A 19,413-nucleotide genomic window follows, 5' to 3' on the forward strand; every position below is an offset into this window, starting at 1 on the left:
GAAGTACAGAAGCGTTGTGTGCGCTGTGTGAACATGATGTAGTTCTAGACTAAATGTGAATGTGCATTAATTCATCCTACTCACAAAAAATTTAGAGTTAGTATTCATCAAAATTAATTAAAACAGTGAAATGCAAACTTAGAATATGACACAAACCTGCAATAATTAAATGTTAAATAACACAAATGTATCTAATCCCATTTTATTAACTAGTGTCTTTGCTGCTGACCTTTGATGATCCAGTTCAACCATACTAATAAGCAAAAATGACTTTAGATAAACTAACAGTTGTGCTTACATTGCACATTGTTTTTTTTATTGCTGAAGAGTGTTGAACCTTCTTCTCCTGTGTGCTACTGTACAGACGTGGATTTTCTTTTCCTTCAGCCTGAGGTTTATTCATCACACTTCTTGGTGTGAAAAGGCTTTAATATTTGCTATAAATAGAACTTCTTATATTAAAAACAATCAAGCCCAGCTCATATTTAAAAAGTAACGCAAAAGTAACGTAATGCATTACTTTCCATAAAATGTAACTAAGTAACGTAATTAGTTACTTTTTTGGGGAGTAACGCAATATTGTAATGCATTACTTTTAAAAGTAACTTTCCCCAACACTGTTTATGAATCAATGAACTTGCTGTCTACTGTTATTTCACTAATGTCCACAGGAACCATAATACTGACCATGAATGCTGTAGCTCTTCTGTAGAACTGTACAGTGTTTTATTTTATTCTATTTTTTTTTTTTTTTTTTGGACAATATAACTACACTGGTTATCATTATCTTAAGGTGGTCTTTAGATTCAAAAAGCCTGATAGACCATATTAATCCAAACCCAGTATGTGTCTATTCACATGTAGTTTTAAGGAACTGCCTATTATTTACACAGTAGTGTAATTGACACATTTCACATCTTAGTCTTTTTCTTTTCTTAGTGAGAGGTAACCTTGGCTTCCCATGTGAGATCACAGAACATGTTGTCTCACATGAAAGTGCTCATTCTCTGGTTCCCACCTGCTGCTGATAATGACAAAAGGAAGTGAGCCACCCGCGTTCCTGCTCTTGGCCTGGATGTTGGAGGTTAGTGGGGGGTCTTTGGGGATGATTTAAGGCGTTGAGTCGTTACGAGAAGAGCTCGCTGGCAGGCGACTGCACACCAGCGCTTGAAATCGCTCCCGGAAACGACTGGAGAGAAGGTTATAGATGATGGGGTTAACGGCAGAGCTGAGGTAAAAGAGCACTCCTGAGATTATGTGCACATATTCGAATATGTTATGCATGTGGTCCGTCCAACTCGTGATGAAGCTCCACAAGAGTCGGTCGATGTGGAATGGAGCCCAGCAGATGGCGAACACTAATACTACCACAACTATAGGAAGAGAGAGAAGAAATCAAGAAAAATCAACGTTACAATCAACTCTGAAAGCGAGCCCTCAGATCCACAGACTACCCTTCAGGCATCACTCCCAGAGCTCCACTGGCATCTCAGTCCCTAACTGGAATCCCTGATTCTGATTGGTCAGCTGTATTTAGGCCACATACTTTATGCAAGTGCTAGTATTCAGGTATTAACTTCTAGTGACGCAAGATTCTCTTAATGCCTCATTGTGTTGCAGAATATGGAGACATGCAATTCATTAGAAAAATGCAAGTACTGTACATGCGCTGACAAGCACAAGTTCACATACTTGCGTTAAGCATGTTTCAGGATTAGTATTCACCAGCATCCATGGCAACCAATCCAATTGAAACTAATGTTACTTTCACGCATGTTGTATCACTTTCTCTTGGTTTATACAAACCATAATGTCACCATCTTGTAGTTATCGACTGTATTGAAAATTCAACACAGTCTCATGATAATTCATAACTATTTTACGTCTTGGTGAATTGGAGGCTAATTCATATAAATTTTTTATGATCTCTCATATGCTCATTTTTGTATGATCTGCTTACACCCCAGTGACAATTATGTTGTTTAGGAGTGGTTTACATTTTTCAGAATTATTTTTTTCTGCTGTTTAGCTAGGGTGAAGAAGAAAATTTTAAATCAAATTATTCAATTAAAATGTAAATCATTCACTAAATCAATTCATTAAAAAATGACCGTATACTATCCAACCATAAAATGTTTATAATTTGGACTAATTGTTTATTCAATGAAATGAAATTAGTGGAGTGCTGCAGGTCTTACTCTATTTTCCCTGACATTTAAACAGAATGAATTGTTAGGTTGAAACCTAACAGCTATATACAGTGAAACTGAAGTGGTGAGTCATGCGAGGCATGATTCAGAGAATGAAAAAAAAAAAAAAAAACTTTTATTTCATTAGTACAAAAGGTTTTCATTTTTATAAAACAATTTTTAGTCAAATCAAAATGCAAGCTCTGAAATCATGAGGCACTTTCCTCATGATTTCAGTTTTATCCTTTATAAAAGTTTTATTTCACTTTTATCCTTTTCACTGCTAAATCTTCTCTCAAACACTAGCTATATAAATACACCCTAAAATATCAACGTGATGAGCTTATAGTTGAGTGTATAATTGAATAGCTTTAATAAAGAATAATTTGTGCCATGACAGTTTGTAATTGTATAGACACATGCACTAAAAGCAGATGAAAGTGTCTTGCTTCTAGGTTCCATTCGCCAAGCTGGTTCACTTTACTTTTTGAGTCTTACCAGAGCAGAGAGCCATGATATGATCATAACACCTGCTAAAAACTGAAAGATGCTCTGGGAAATGCATCATCGCCATTAGGGAAAGGCATCCAGATGGATGTTATCAGACATCTATAGTGATCCTCAGCAACCTTTTACAGTGGGATTTGTATTTGCTGTACCATTGGATTTGCCATAATAATTTCCAATATTAAACAAAAGGAAATAAGAAGGAAATGTTATGTTTTAAAACATTTTATAAAAGTGAAAACCTGTTGAAAATAAAAAGGCTTTTGTTTCTTCTCTGAACCATATCTTGCATAACTCACTGCCTTAGTTTTACTATACAATGTATTACTCATAGATTTCAACCTAATAGTTAATTTGGTGGTCATTTTACTGGAAATAGAGTGAAATGCATGAGAAATACTGCCTGCAGCATTGTGTGGCCTTCCCTTCCCTTCCTCTTTTTTTTCTAAGTGTATGAATAAATAAATTAACAGTAGTAACAGTAAAAATATATGGAACAAATAATTTATCATATAAACAAAAGTCTTATATATAAGGGATATGGCCCTCACTCACAATGCATCTTGGTGACCTGCCTCCTCCGTCTGCTGTCCAGATGGATTTTCCAGCTGTCTTGGTTCTTGTCCAGCTTGTCCTTCCTCTGCTTCTGTCCCCTGCCCAGTGTCAGACCAATCATCAGATAGAGCACAGTGATCATCATCATGGGGACGAAGTAAAAGAGCAGAGTGGTGACCTGGATCACCAAGTTATACATCCATTTAGGCTTGAGCAGGTTGCAGGTAGCTGATTCCAGAACCCTCTCCGGCAGGTACTGGTACTGCAGGCCATGAAGTGAAGTGTTTGGGATGGCGCAGATCAGGGACAGAACCCAAATGCTAGCAATGACCCTTTGAGCGTGCTTGTTGGTAATTGCATAGCGGGTTTTGAGTGGGTGAATCACAGCGATGTAACGTTCCACGCTCAGCACTGTAACGTTAAGCACAGAAGCAAAACAAACTGTCTCAAATAGGAAGATCTTTAAGCAGCAGATGCTTTCGCCAAAGGGGAAGGGGTAGTTCTGCCAGAGCTCGTAGATTTCGAGTGGCATCCCGAAGATCAGCACCAGCAGGTCTGAGATGGCCAGGCTAAAAAGATATAGGTTGGTGGGTGTCTGCATCTTCCTGTCTTTAGTGATCACAGTGCAAGTGAGGAGGTTTCCCAAGACCCCTGTGATGAAGATAAGGATGTATGAAAAGGTTACGGGGAAGAAGAAAGAAGATCGTCTGGGGCCCAGAAGCCTAAACAGAACTTCATCCATGGTCTGAAGGTGACAGCGTCCACTCTCATTGCCGGTAAAGTTGAATGTAGTGCTGTTGCAGAGCACATAATCCTGGTCTGATCCATTCACAGACTCACAAAGGCAGGTCAGAGCCATCATGGGAATTGAATGCTGAAATTATTAAATGAGCCTGTCTTTAAGCATTTGAACTGCTACCTCTCAGAATGCACCTTCAGCATGATGGAGACCTGTGTCAAACAGATTTGCACAATCTAAGTGCAGTCTAGACAATATAAAGTGTGATGCAGTTTAGCAAGCAGTATGTTTACAGGAATACTGTTCTTATTTCCTCAGTTCCAAACTGATTATAAACATCCTTTACAATTAAACAGCCTGCCTACTGCATAGAAGCAGCTAAAAGGTTATGGTATGTTTATATAAAAATGTTTATTTTAGCCTATTTGTGAATCAGTATGCATCATCATTTTATATAGCCCCCCTTTCCCCAACTAAAACATCAATCACATCACATCTCAGCTTTATTGAACTGGTTTGTGAAATGTGATGACAGCTATTTCATTACCAGTCCAATGTTTTCTTCTAGTTGTAAACAATTTGGTCAAGGTCTACCAGGTCATACGCATCCTGTAGATCTGCTGGACTAGCTATTGATCATAAATTACCAGCTTGGTCCAGCTAGAAAAACAATTTAACACCATCTGCCATCAGAAGGATAACACATAGGCTGCCATAACTCTAACCTTGTATGGCATTGCTCAGATTAGCCTGTAATAATATAATAATCAAAGAACAGTCAGAACAGAACAGTTTAAAAAATACCCCACATTGCCTCAACATCACTGTCCCACTTTATCTGACAGGCTTGCTGGTATTCAAATGGCAATAAAAATGTTTGCCCAGCTTTACCTGATGTCCCATTTTTTCTATATTAGTATGTGGATACCCAGGGGCAGTGAATACATTTTTATAGCCCTTCTTTCGTTTATTTGAGATATGTGTCAAATGTCAGTTTTAATGATTAGACTTATTAAATTTGACCAAAGTATATTTAATTGTTTTAATTAGTTGACCAAAAAATGCTAATTAAGATTCAACGTGTTTATTTATGCATGCAAAAATCGTTTTAAAAAAGATTAATTACATTTATTGATAGTAGCAGTTTACATGACATTAAGCATATTTGTAAAAAAATAAAATAAAAAATAAAAATACTAGTCTATACATGTTTAATTTATTTATGAATGCGTGTTTCGTATGTACTACACAGCTGCCTGAATTTGAGAGTAAAAATGTACCTCATAAAAATGTTACTTCAACAAATGTATAATTTAAGCCTTCAGTGTTGTAAAGTTAAGAAAAGCAGAAAGACACGCACCTTTGCGGCGTCCTCAGTGCACGCGCACCGCATCCAGACTTGTTCTTTCAACTTGATTTTAAAACATTCGCGGTAAACAATCACTGTTTGAAAAGCTTTAAGACCGTGCAGCCATACCAGGTGTCATTCACAGCCATTACACTGCCTGTGCCTTGGCTGAGTTGCTCGGATGAAAGATCTTTGCGGCGAGGACGCACCTAAACATCCAATGAGATGACAGGCTGCCGGGCTTTCATCTTTCTCAGTGTTCGTTTCTCAGGGATTTCATCTGAAAATCAAATAGACTTCGCCTTTTATTGTTTATGCATCACTCGTTTTAAAGTGGATTTAATGGACCGGGATGTAAGGAGGCAATTGATGATGGATAGGTGTGCGTCTCCAATCAAGTCTGGCTGACTTCAGTAGGAGAGTGTTGTAAACGTCTCTATTGTTTTCTTTTGTTATGTTGACATATTCGTATTTTTCAAATTAAAATCCTTCACAAAGTTATCTTTAATTTAATTAATTAATGTCAAGTACAAATAATAATGTAAAATGTTATGTAAGTGATAATGTGTTATGATAAAAGCCATAGGAATAAATGAGCACCAATAATAATTGATAATAATTCAGCATAACACCATATTAGAATGATTTCTGAAGACAAATGTGACACTTAAGACTGGAACTGAAAAATCAGCTTTGCCATCACAGGAATAAATTACATTTGAAAATATAGCAATATAGAAAACTATTATTTTAAATTGTAATAATATTTCACAGTATTACTGTTTTACTGTATTTTTGATCAACTAAATGCAGCCTTGGTAAGCATAAGCGTTTGAGTGTGTGTATACTTATTTATGCTACATATAGTAAGGATAGTAAAACCTGACATTTTTGACACTGTGGAGACTGGCTTGCCGGTCCCCACTAGGGGGAAAAAAATTATTAAAAATAGTAAATGATGTTTATCTGAGTGTAATAATGCAAACAGTATTCTGTAAGGGGTAGGTTTAGAGTTGGGTTAGGGGATAGAAAATATTGTTAACATTCTAAAAGTCTATGGGGTCCCCACAATTCACAGAAACAATGTGTGTGTGTGTGTGTGTGTGTGTGTGTGTGTGTGTGTGTGTGTGTGTGTGTGTGTGTGTGTGTGTGTGTGTGTGTGTGTGACACTCTCTAGTCTACTTTATTATTCTGCTGTTACCTTCAGGATATGCTCCATTTTTTCTATTGGAAAATCCACTCCAAATTTTAGACTGTAAAAAAAAAACTGATTTGACATGATGGTTTTAAGCGTCCCCCCTCCCACCCATCCCTGAAATGCGATCGCAGGGCCCCCTCCCAGACATTTGCTTAGGGCCTCCCATAACGTAAACATGCCCCTGTATTTATTTTCAGATTAAAGTCAATTAAAAACATCTCTAACTCAATTTCGCATAAGTTAGTTTTCAAAAAAACTATTCTTCATGACAGATTTATTCAAACATATAGGCTATAATTTACAGTAAATATGCTCCCTCGTGTTTAGCTAATTAACAAACTGTTAACAGTTTATAACTTTCCTGAGATAAATGCAGTGTTACATGACGTATTGTTCATAAGCTGTTTCATTTGCCATCTTTCTTTTGTTTGAAATGCTGATTGAGCGATTATATGGACATGATTTCCTAAGTTGTAACCTACTGTATCTTTCAACATTCCTTCTAATTTTCATTCATGAGAAGGTATCATGAGAAGGTTTATGAGAAGGTTCCTTTCATGCAATAAGGAAGTAAGGAAGTAAGCCCCTCCCCTTGAACGCAGATGAGCCAATGGCAGTTGAGTATCAGTTACATGGGGACAGGAACTCGGACATCTTCAGGTTTCAACACTATAGAGAAACTTCAGAAAATCCATAGCTTTCATCCGTTTAATGGTGCTTATGCTACTAAAATGTAAAAATATGTGCCTGGGGTACTTGCATCACTGATTCCAGGTATCCTTAGAAGATTGGCATGTAATTTATTTTATTCCATTTCTTAAACCCAAACAAAACAAAGCAAAATGTCCCTAAGTATTCAAACCCAATTCCCAATGAAGATGAAAACGTTCATTTTCTGGTTGTCATACCCTCATTAAGTTACAATTTTCATCTGCTGAAGCAGAACGTTAATGTAATCTTGTATCTCTGGCTAAAGCTAGCTAACTTTAAAGTTAGTGAGTCCATAACGTACAAACCTAAATCACTCACTTCTCCCGTTTGCATTGTGATCTTTATTTTTATATATATATTTTTAAAGATTATATTATTTCCCTCCATGGCATATTTAAGTCCCACTTGAATGATTGTCCTTCTGTGTCCAAAATTTATCAAAAACTTCTTGGGGCAAGGTTTTCACACTGACAGCCATTTCAGTGCCCACTGATACATTTAATAACACTCACTTAAAAGGCAGGCAATCTTCTCTGACCAGCATCTTGAAGACAAGTTATTGTTATGTTTTTTATCATATTGTTTACTATATTTCTTTGCTTGGTCAGTGTTGTTGTGAGATTTGGTTCTTTTGCAATTGTAAGCTCTAAGGACTTTTGAAAAAACTGAAATCGTTTAGCGAAGTAATCATGTAATGCGGTCAAGAAGACCTGCCTGGAACTACTTTTGCCATGCATTTCCCTAAACATAATTGCACACCCACCTTAGTTCGTCAGCCAATCAGATTCAAGCATTCAACAGCCCATAGTATAAGCTGTTTCTCATAGTTTACTTTTACTAAACTGGAAGAGACTTGTGCTCCACGCTGCCACTTGAACTGAAGCTATTACAGCAGTCTGTCATTTAAGAGCGTTAAAATTGCATTTAGTGTTTGAATTTTGTGACAAAATGTATAAGTGCTCTTTGTGATCATTGGATTGGAGGCGCATTACAAATAATGTTTTGTGAAGGGGAAACCGCAGACCTGGCAATCCTGGCTTGAACTACAAATGGTTCATAGGGTCAAATAGAACCCCCGTTAACGCATTATTTCTTTAACTCGCATTATAATGCAATCTAAACCTAAATAACCTTAATTCAATACAAGAGAGGCCTTAATCTACCCTGATCATTGGCTGTTTTTAAACAATTGGCCAATGGCCGATAGGGTAGATTTTGCTTTTATCAGTCAATACCGATTACTGAGTGAAATATTGGTGCATCCCTGTTCATAAATCTAACAGATATACAAGCCACCCTTTTCTCTTTGATTTGCCTTAAGGCTCCAAACAGGATAGGCTGTGCTGTATGTATGCAGTCAATTATACTCACACCTTTGGGTCAAACTAATTCTGAATCTTCTTTGCTTGAATTCACTTCAGCTGCTTTCATGCAGACTTGTTCTTTTTGTGTTCTTTAAATTGAAAATTCTTTATTTTTATACAGACGGAGAAGAAAACCTTGCAGACTGGATATATTTAAAGAGTGAATGAGTTATTTAGGGTATTAGGAGGTTAGTAGTTCATGCCACTAAAATATTCATGTAACTTTAACAATAATATGCAGCAATAGGACCAACATTAAAAATTACTGAGGATTGTCAAATACCATTTAGATACAGTAATTCAAATATCAGTTATGAGAAGATATAGAATCTACCAAAAGAGTGCCAATATATGCCTAAGCAAAGAGTGAAATGCAATGAGTGCTGAGAGGAGATTGTCCATATGCATGTTAATGTGTTTATCAATAATTTTCTATGCACATAACATGCATCTGTCAAGTTGAATTTATTTGACAGATTAACTTTTTCAATCACTGGAGCAATCTGAGCACCAATATTGGATCATCACCACTAAATTAAAATTTTATAATGAAAAGTGAATACCATCAGAGATTTTTTTTTTTTTTTTTTCTATTCAAGGTTTAGGAAGGTTTAAAGATTTTTAACTTTTAGAGAGTATGGTTTTATAAGATAAGATTAGATAAGATAACACTTTATTGAAGTGGATCCCATGAACAGCATGGTACAATACTATAGGTACAATAATTCTGATTTACAGCCATTTCAGTGCCCACCGATACATTTAATAACACTCACTTAAAAGGCACGCAATCTTCTTTGACCAGCATCTTTAAGACAAAGTTATTGTCTGCCAGATAGTCTTGTCCAAAAAGGTTATTGAATTTTATGTCACAACAGCAATACCTGGTTATGACCTTCTCTATTGTGAACGTTTCTAGGACAACCTAAGTAACACACAATACACAACAAAATCATAAATGAGAACCATTCAGAAAGCTGTATGCCTAAGCAGAATCCATACTGCATGGATGAGTGGTCTGACAGTGCTGTGATTAACTGATTTATTTTGTCAAATTTGCTAGCATCATGTCTAGCAAAAGTCAATTACAACATGCAAAACAATTAGACTGGACAAATATTACATAAATATATTAATTAAAACCAAAGTGCCAACACTGCAAGTGACCCAATCATAATCAGGTATGAATGGTTGGTTGTTTTTATTGCAGTTTCATCAAGCTTTTCTGTGTAACTGTTTTGATGTCAAAATGTTATTAATGAGAGAGAGTACAAAAAAAGTCGCTAGTCGGGATAGATATCGCCGGCAATAGCATACATAAGTCTGTGCATGTCACGACTTTTCTGTAAAAAAGGTGTCAGTTACAAGGAATTATTATAGCTGACAAACATATTCTTATAAGCCAATTAGCTGATGGCACCACACTTTAAAACAACAACAACATGTTGTTGTATACCAACATGTTTTTATAACTCCAACAAGAAGTTGAAAGACAAGTATTTTCTAATAAATTCATTTATTTTTCTAGTTAATTTTTTATACATAAATGCAAGTTTATGCCTGTGAAACCCCTATTTATTATTTTTTCTAAAGGCTAGAAATTTTTACTTGGGTACTATATCTCCAGTAATGCCAAGGCCCTAAAATCTTATACACTGTCTTCAATGTATATTATTTATGCTTCTTTATAATGTATACTTGATTGAGTGTTGAAGGGAAAAAGGCAAAAGGGAAAGGCGGTGAAAAAATGGAGAGTGGACTCATGGATTTTCTTTTTTTTTTATTTTATTTTAAATTACTCCTGGCCCATTGGTGTTTGTTTGTTTGTTTGTTTGTTCAGTGTTTTTTTCACGTTCTTTATATATATTTTGTTGTTGTTGTTGTTGTGGTTAATGTCTTTGAGTTATTGACTTTTTTACTTGTATTTTCTTTTGTATTTATTCGATAATAATATTTAAAAAATCCATAAACATGTGGTTTCCATGGCACGTTTATGGTGTGTAAGTGAAGTAGTGGGAAATGCCAGTTGTAAAAACAAAAACAAAAAAATGAACAGAGCAGCATGTAAGCAAAAAGGAAAAGCAACAGACTCTGTAATAAAACCTGAATCAATACTGGATTGGCATTCCAGAAGTGGCAGGAACTCCCAGATTTAAAACCCAGATCCCAGAGATGGATTTTTAATAACTTAACAGGTAAGATATGGAATTGATAAATAATTAGCTCTCTAACAGTAGTATAAGTTCACTGTAGAATTATATAACCTTGTCAGACTAGTAATTGTTATGTCTAATGTTAACATGTAATGTAAACTAATGCAAACTTGTTAGGTCATTTACTTACAAAGCTCAATATTTCCAAATAAGTTAAAACAACAGCATAAGATATGGCACCAGCTAAAATGACATGTTTTTAGATTTCCATGTGGAACTACGGTGCGCTAACCATATTCATCCATGCAGAAGAGCAAGCCAAAGCACAACCAAAACAATGTTCTTCCACAAAACGCATGCAGTTTTATTTTTAACTGCTAGAAGGTCAAAAGTTACATAGTACAACAACAGCACTCCTTTACTGTGAATGAATCACTGTAAATGTACACACTCTCGCGACTCATTGTTTTTCATACAAAAACTTATACTAAATTATATGGCCCAAGTAAACAATATAGTGTCATATGAGTAGTCACAAGTGTCTTCATTCTTTCCCCTAGAGATATTCACAGCACGTACATCACCTGCCAACTACTAACCAACTGTGACACTGGGGTGCTCTTGTTATTCATATCCCGGTAAAATCTTGCCTGGTCACGTCTGGCCTTTGTAAGTGCACGTCTACCATGCTCTGCTGTTAAACGCTTCAGTCGTTGGAACAGAGTTATCCATGAGTAAGTTCTGTGTTCTTTTATATTGACTCTCACACTGTTGCCATAGCAGAGATCATTTCCAAATCCAAAATCTTGTTTTTAAGTAACATGTTTGCAAACATGTTAAATCATTTATGACTCAGTCCGGGTTTCTGTTTCGAGGCACATGTTTAATGAGGCAGTTAAAATGAATCCCCTGTTCATTAAGTTTCTAATGAATCTATCAGTTTGACTAGAGAAGGATTTAATGATGGTGCAAGGCAGGGGTCCAAAAGTCTTAGACCACACTGAAATATTTAAACCTGGCAAAAGACAGTAAGTTTAAACAATTAAAATGAAAGAATTCTAACATGGTCAATAATGAAACATAGATATCATGACCATTAGGTGATTATTGTTCACCCAAAAAAGACTGAGCGTTTACTCACCCTCAGGCTATTCGAGATGTAGATGAGTTTGTTTCTTCATCAGAACAGATTTGGAGAATTGTAGTATTACATCATTTATTCACCAATGGATACTCTGCAGTAAATGGGTGACATCAGAATTAGAGTCCAAACAGCTGATAAAATAATCCACAAGTAATCCACACACCTCCAGTCCATCAAATAATGTCTGTGAAAGTGAAAAGCTGTGTTTTTGTAAGAAACATCTATTAAGATGTTTTTAACTTATAACCGGCACCCATTCACTGTAATGGATTCATTGGTGAGCAAGTGATGTTATGCTACATTTCTCGAAATCTAATCCAATGAAGAAACAAAGTCATCTACATCTTGGATGGTCTGAGGGTGAGTACATTTTCATCAGATTTTCATTTTTGGGTGAACTATGCCTTTAAAGCAAAAGGGCGATAAAGTGAGGAACTCTTCAATTGTTTCAATTCAATCTTTCACCAAAATTATGCAAAGTATATCATTTATAATAAAATATAAATTATATCAATATTAATGCCTTAAATTAGAAAAAAACATAATAGCATTTTCACTAATGGTCTTTTCACTCCTGTATATAGGGGATATTTTCTGTTAGACAAAGACAAACCAAACCATTTACAATGCAAAATAAATGACTGTGCTTCATGAGGTGCTCAATATAGTGAGAGATAATGTAAGCATTGTCACAGAAATGTTAAACTATTGTAAGCTTCTGGCCCAAAGGAGTTAATGTCTCACAGATAAAGATTATGCAGGTTTATAAAAGACCAAAACAAAGGCCATATAAACGCAAGCAGTTTTGTTAATGTGTGTAGACTCCTGAGATTTGTGAGATTTAAGAAAATGGAAAATATAGAGTACATTTAAAATAAGGCAGAGGTTATTTGAACTAAGTGTAAATAGCAAAAGAGGCTATTTACACTAAGTGCAAATAGCAATTAGATGCTGTTTACACTAAGTGAAAATAGCATATTTTCTTAGCAATAGATGCTATTTACACTAAGTGCAAATAGTTATAGATGCTACTTACACTAAGTGCAAATAGCAATAGATTCTATTTACACTAAGTGAAAATTGCAGTATTTTTAACAATATGCTATTTACACTATGTTGAGATAGCGATAGATTCTATTTACACTGTTAAAATAGCAGGATTTTTTTGCTATTTATACTACAATTATCTGCACCTCAGTATTAGTGCATTATAAAACAGTATGTAGTAATAATGTATTGAGTGTAAATTATAATTTTAATTCAAATTATTAAATGGATGCCACCTTATTGGGACAATAAAACCCTCCCTACACCAACCCTAACCGATACTTTATTTTAAACTTATTGATTATTTCCTTAATTTTTATTGAAAATACATGCCTTTCCGATGTGATATGAGATTTGAAAAGGAGGGGAAAAAAGTTCAGTAAAAGGCAGATTCGAACCTGGGTCAATCGCATCAGAAACAATACTTTATACCACATGCTTTACCATCTACACCACTGAAGCTAATGTCTAATAGCTGTTTTTTATAGTATTGACTAGCCCTATAACACGTTTGTGAGTGGAGTTAGTGTAAATAGCCTCTGCCAACAAGGCAGGCTATTTAGACTTAGTGTAAATAGACACTCTGTTAAAATAAATAGGTCATGATCTGATATAAAACACAAACACTTCAGTGTTTATGGCAAGAGGTTTACAGATACTAATCTGTGTCAGGGTTCCCACTGTTAATCATAATTTGGAATAAGTATATGATTTATGTGTGATCTACAGTACTGTAATCCCACTCACAGATGAGTGTTTCCTTTACAGCTACAGTTTGACAACACAGTGAGGACATTAAAGATAAGAAAAGGTCTCCCATATTTATAGAATTAGCAATTCATCAACTTGACAGTTTTCAAAGATCCTGCAACATAATAGTATCTAACATCATTTAGATTACATTTAAATCTCATGACGTACATCTGTGATTGTAAAACTGTGCTTTTCCATAGACATGCCGTGAGAGAAAAACTTTCACACCAGTCAGTTATGACGGACAGTCTTTGTTATACAGTAGTATCAGTCTTTTTCCTTTAATTACTTTATTGATGCATATCAAATATCTTAAATCTTGACATTTATCCAATAAAAAAACACCTATTTTTGACAGGTTTATGGTAGACCTCATCTCCACAAAATTAATTAGCTTTGCAATCACAGCCAACATGGGCATGATTACAGTTTTGAATTATACCGAGATGTGGCTGTGATGTTAGTCCAGAAAATCTGCTTCAGAATGAAAATCCTAAAAATATGCTTTAATATATGAATACAGCTGCATAATTAGGATATAACATTGGTGTTTCCTTCTTGAGGTAAAAGAAAACAGTACAATTGCATAGTCAGCTGACATTGATTTAACTGATATATTATCTCTCACGTTTCAAATTGCTATGTTAATACATTTTGAACCAGGAAAAAGGTGAATATTGAAAAACAAGTCAACAAGTTTAGGTGCCATATCAGTATTACACATTAATACTGTATAATGTTGAAGATAAACCATGTACATATTCTTACATTTAAAATTACTATGGTAGCATAAGAGTTTGGTATGTTTCTACTTATTTATATTAAATGAATGTAAGTGTAAGTGTTAAAACAAATAGAAAGCTAAAGTGAAATGTAAATATAAACTATACATCTTCCTTTGTTTCCTTACATGTTTCGCTTTGTTCCCTTTCAGTCGGTCACTCTCGAGATCACGTCGGTGACTGACAAATTGGGTTCTCGCTTAGAGAGACTGATCTACTTCGAGTGTAAACTAAATGACCCAATACACACTGGCATGCGATTATTGCATCCAGCTGCCACTGATCACAGCATGAGCATAAAAAGGCAGCAGGTTCCGGGACGGGTGACCCAGAGAGGGAGGAAGCTGCTCTTTGGGGGATGGTGAAGGCATCTCCCCTGGAGGAGGGCCAGGTGGAGAATCTGGAATATCTTGACGAGAGAGCGGTTTTCTCTGTCCATGGGTCACGGGAGGGCACAGAGAGTCCCTCCCCGGACCACACTCATCCTCCTCCATTGCCAGCAGGCAGCAGCAGGCAGTTCGAGAGGGTCAACAAAAGCCCTATTCACGCACCCTCTGCCAATCTGTGGAACCAGGTAAGCATTGTACCCCAAACTCAGAATACTCTTCGGTCCACTCACAAGCCACCCGAGTTGGGTCCCTGCTTTCCAACTCGCTCCCCCACTTCTGCTGGTCCCACTAGCACAGTATCTGCGTCCCTGGCTAGCACCACCCAGCCCATCTCGCGGGCTTTTGTGGACCGTCAGCCTCGGCTATGTGATTCAGTCGGCCCGGCGTCCCCCCAAGTTCAGTGGTATCTGCTTCAAGACAGAGAAGGTGGCCGATGCTCCTGTCTTGTGTGAGGAGATCGCAGTCCTACTGGTGAAGGATGCGATAGAGCCGGACCCTCCAGCCAGTATGAATACGGGGTTTTACAGCCTCTACTTTACTGTACCCAAGAAAGGCGGTGGGTTACAACCAATCTTTGACCTGCGTGTCTTGAACCGGGCCGTTGAACTGTTACTTTTCAAATTTTGACGCAGAAATGTATCTTCAGGTGCATCTATCCCTGAGATTGTTTTGCAGTGACTGACCTGAAGGATGAGTACTTTCATGTGTCAATCCTTCTGCGCCATGGACCATTTCTGCAGTTTGCATTTGAGTGATGTGCATATCAGTACAAGGTCCTGCCCTTCAGACTGTCCCTCTCTCCCCGTGTCTTCACGAAAGTCATGGAGGGGGCTCTTGTTCCCCTCAAAAAGCAGGGTGTTCACTTCCTCAACTTCCCCATCTTGATGATTGGCTTATACTAGCAGCCAGCCAGTTGGGTCTTCGGGTCAACTGGGAAAAGAGCAAACTCTCCCCAATGCAGAGGATCTCTTTTCTCTGTTTGGAGTTGGATTCGGTCGAACAGACAGCATGCCTCACAGAGGGCCAGTGCTGAACTGCTTGAATTCATTCAAGGGCAGGATAGCAGTCCCACTGAAACTGTTTCAGAGGCTCCTGGGGCATATGGCAGCTGCAGCGGCAGTTACGCCGCTGAGGCTGCTTCATATGAGACCGCTTAAGGACTGGCTTCATGGCCGAGTCCCGAGGTAGGCATTGCTGCACGGCACTCACCGGGTCCAAGTTACACCGGCCTGTCGCCAAACCCTCACCCCATAGTCAGACCTTCCATTCCTCCAGGCCGGAGTGCCCCTAAAACAGGTCTTAAGGCATGCTGGGGTTTACACGGATGCCTCCACCACCGGCTGGGGGGCAACGGGCATGCAGTGTCCCACTCAACTAGAAGCATGCATCCTCCTGGGCGCTGGGTCGTGAAACTTCGCTGACAGATATTTGTAGAGCTGCAGGCTGGGTGACCCCTAATATGTTCACTAGATTCTATAGCCTTCGTGTGGAGCCGGTATCCTCCTGTGTTCGCACCTCAAATGGGTGGCTGAAGGAGGGAACGGAGACGTCACATTCCATCGCCACGGCTGCTATACCACCTCTGAGCAACCAGGTCACTGGCTCGGCTCCTCAGCGAAAACCTGGTATGCATTGCACCTGCTGCCTTTTTATGCTCACGCTGTGATCAGCGGGAGATGGATACAATAATCGCATGCCAATATGCATTGGCTCATTTAGTTTACACTCGAAGTAGATTGGTCTCTCTAAGCAAGATCCAAATTCATCAGTCATCAATGTCTTCGTTCCCTCCTTCAGGGAACATGGGTTACATATGTAACTGAGACATTTTCCAGGCAGCACTGACTTCCTTATCAATCAGACTCATGTATTAATTTAACTTCTGTTTTTCCTTTTCAGGTGCAAAGATCAAGAAGGCAAGAGCTCAGTTAATAGACCATGATTTGAGTCACTATCCAGGGCACATTGTCACTGGTCCATGTCACTGATAGGTGAAAGATTTCACAAGCTCTGTGTCTATGCTGATCCGATTATCGGTCAGGAGAAGAAATCAATTGTTGATAAAAGGTAAAAAGGCAACATGACTCATGACTTTTATGAGTTCGCTCAACAAATCCCAAAAATCAAAATCAAAATCGATTCATATCAGGACAATATGCTTAATTTCACTATGGTATGTTTTTGGCTATGCATATTTCATATAATTATTTACATATTTGTATTATATTATCTTAAATATCCATTAATAAATGTTTTTTTTATTTTTTTTGTACAACCCTAATAAATATATTCTATCCTGTTCTGTGTTTGTGTTGTTGTTTTCAGGTGTGGAATTTGTTCCCAGGGTTTGATTTACCTAGTGTTCAAGTGTGCTGTCGTTCACGTCCCACACACAAAGTCCTTTTGGCACATTTGGCAAAGTATCTACTCGATATGACTGGCCTGTCATCATAAAGAAAGGTGAGGCAGGTTAAGCCATATGGATTTATAGGGACAGGTTTTTTGATCCTTATTTAGACTTCCGTCCCCCAAGTGGCATTACATTTGTTTGATAAAATAAGATCAAAAATTAACCTAGCTGAAAAACCATTGTAAATATCCTCTCATCTGTCATGCTGTTTCCTTTCATGCGTCATCTCATATAAATATGAATCATCTGCAGCTTTTTTAACATTAGTCTGCGTCAAAACATTTGAGGAATTGAAATGGATGATGCTTGTAAAAACAGAAATACACAATATGCTGGAGCAGGAGCACAAGGAAAAAAAAAAAAAAATGAAAGATGTTCTCCTCTTAAGTGTTGTCTTATAAAACCTAGTTTTCAGTATATTATATTTGATTTAGATACAAATTATGTGCTCCTATGCAAGCTTTCATTAACTGATAATTCAGGTTCAGATCTGGCTTGTCATTTCTTAAACCCATTTGCTCCCCTCACCACTTTTCTGTTGATCAAATGAATAAAAAGAAATTCAATATAAAGCCATGGATATTTATTATAATTGATTTCATTATTTGTAATCATTTTATATTGAACAGCTAAACCTTTTTTTATTGGCACAGACTTTATAAAATACTGTGAACTGTTTCTGTATTAATCAGTGTCTGATTTTCTGTCTATTTTATGTTTGTGCAAAGAGACTTATGTATTTTAGACAACATTTACATTTTCAACTGTCCTGATTTCTTTCTCACAGCTCTCAGAGCATCTGATGCAAAGTTCAAAACAGTTATGGTGTAATTAGGGTCATTAAATCATAAAAGTGCCTTCACAGGGAGGAGAATATTGACAATATTAAGTAAACACAATACATTATAATCATTGTCTTTGAGCCCTGATAAGCAATTGCAAATGTACAAAAATGAGCATTGGGTTGAGCCTCTTCATACCTGATGTCCATGTGCCTGATAAGCATGAGATACATGTGTTGCATTGGAAGCTGAACACATGAGTATGTGAGAGTCTGCAGTGTGAATAATCACGTATATTGACAAGGGAAGGAAGAGGCTTGGCCGATAAATTATATCATCAGGTGTGGGCGCCATCACAGTATCAAACTTGGTGATTTTTAAAATTATACACCTATTGTATGAAACAGATTTAGCAGGTATTGATAGTCTAAATATTTGTCCGAACATTGTCTAGTTGAAGTGAAGGTTTATAAGTGATTTAGGAGGATTGAACAGATCATTATATGATAATGAAACTTTGAAGAAGAAACTTTCTGATTAATGATTAAAGGGCTTATCAGGACCAGACAGACATCAGACTTAATGTTCATTTTGTCAGCATGGTTAACTGAACAAAGTATCTTTATACCTGTACATATCTAAATAAAATAGGTTAATTATGAGAATTTTTGAAAACCATGTTTACAACTGACTTTACATTTGCACCAAAAATACAGTGGCTTAAGACTGATGTACGCACTTATATAGTTAGTTACATTTTATGTTTATTTGATGTCCATGACCCTTTCACAACATTTTTGGGTCACTAGTTATGAACTAGTGCCCTAGACTTTATGTTTAAAAGCAATCTTATGATCTTCTTTATATTTGTATATCGTTAAATATCTAATGTATTATTTTATATATCATCCACAGAGGAATACAATCTTACAACATGATCTATTAGATCATTAATGTAATATTTGCAAAAAGTGTACTACAGACAATGACTAAACATAGTGATCAGCGAAAAAATAACCTAATAACTAAAAGTAAATTGTAGCTTTGTTTCGATATTTGCTTGCATTGATATTCTCATTAGTTTTAGCCTGCTCCCAACACAAAGAGACTATTGTGTGCTCGTTGTGTGGTTATTAATTAACCCTAACTAGAAAATGAAGAACAGGACACTAGACAAACCTAACTAAAAGATCCATAAAAGTGTATGTCACAACTACAGATGAGGTCACGTAGGATTTATGAATTCGGTTTTATGACATCGTAAAATTTATCCTCTTTATTCATTAACAGCAAAGAAACAATGAGAGGTTCTGATAGGTTGCTCGTCGGGGGATCAGTTCCT

The 19,413-nt window shown here is 36.8% G+C and overlaps 1 protein-coding gene across 1 annotated transcript; it reads right to left on the minus strand.

Annotated features, from left to right (window-relative positions):
• Nucleotides 1–612: 612 nt before the first annotated feature.
• Nucleotides 613–5,706, minus strand: LOC109096799 (neuromedin-U receptor 2-like). Its single transcript, XM_019110455.2, has 3 exons — nucleotides 5,351–5,706; nucleotides 3,252–4,202; nucleotides 613–1,373 (listed from the first exon to the last, which is right to left on the minus strand). The coding sequence occupies exons 2-3, from the start codon at nucleotides 4,111–4,113 to the stop codon at nucleotides 1,111–1,113; spliced, it is 1,125 nt and encodes a 374-aa protein (XP_018966000.1). The 5' UTR covers nucleotides 4,114–4,202; nucleotides 5,351–5,706; the 3' UTR covers nucleotides 613–1,110.
• Between the last annotated feature and the right edge of the window lie 13,707 nt (nucleotides 5,707–19,413).

This window comes from Cyprinus carpio, chromosome B11 (genome assembly GCF_018340385.1).
Source record: "Cyprinus carpio isolate SPL01 chromosome B11, ASM1834038v1, whole genome shotgun sequence".
Lineage (NCBI taxonomy): Eukaryota > Metazoa > Chordata > Actinopteri > Cypriniformes > Cyprinidae > Cyprinus > Cyprinus carpio.

Coding starts and splice junctions, on each gene's coding strand:
- LOC109096799 (XM_019110455.2), bottom strand. CDS start 4,113: ATGATGGCTCTGACCTGCCTTTGTGAGTCTGTGAATGGATCAGACCAG. Junction 1,374..3,251: donor GCAGGTCACCAAGATGCATT/GTGAGTGAGGGC, acceptor CTCTTCCTATAG/TTGTGGTAGTATTAGTGTTC.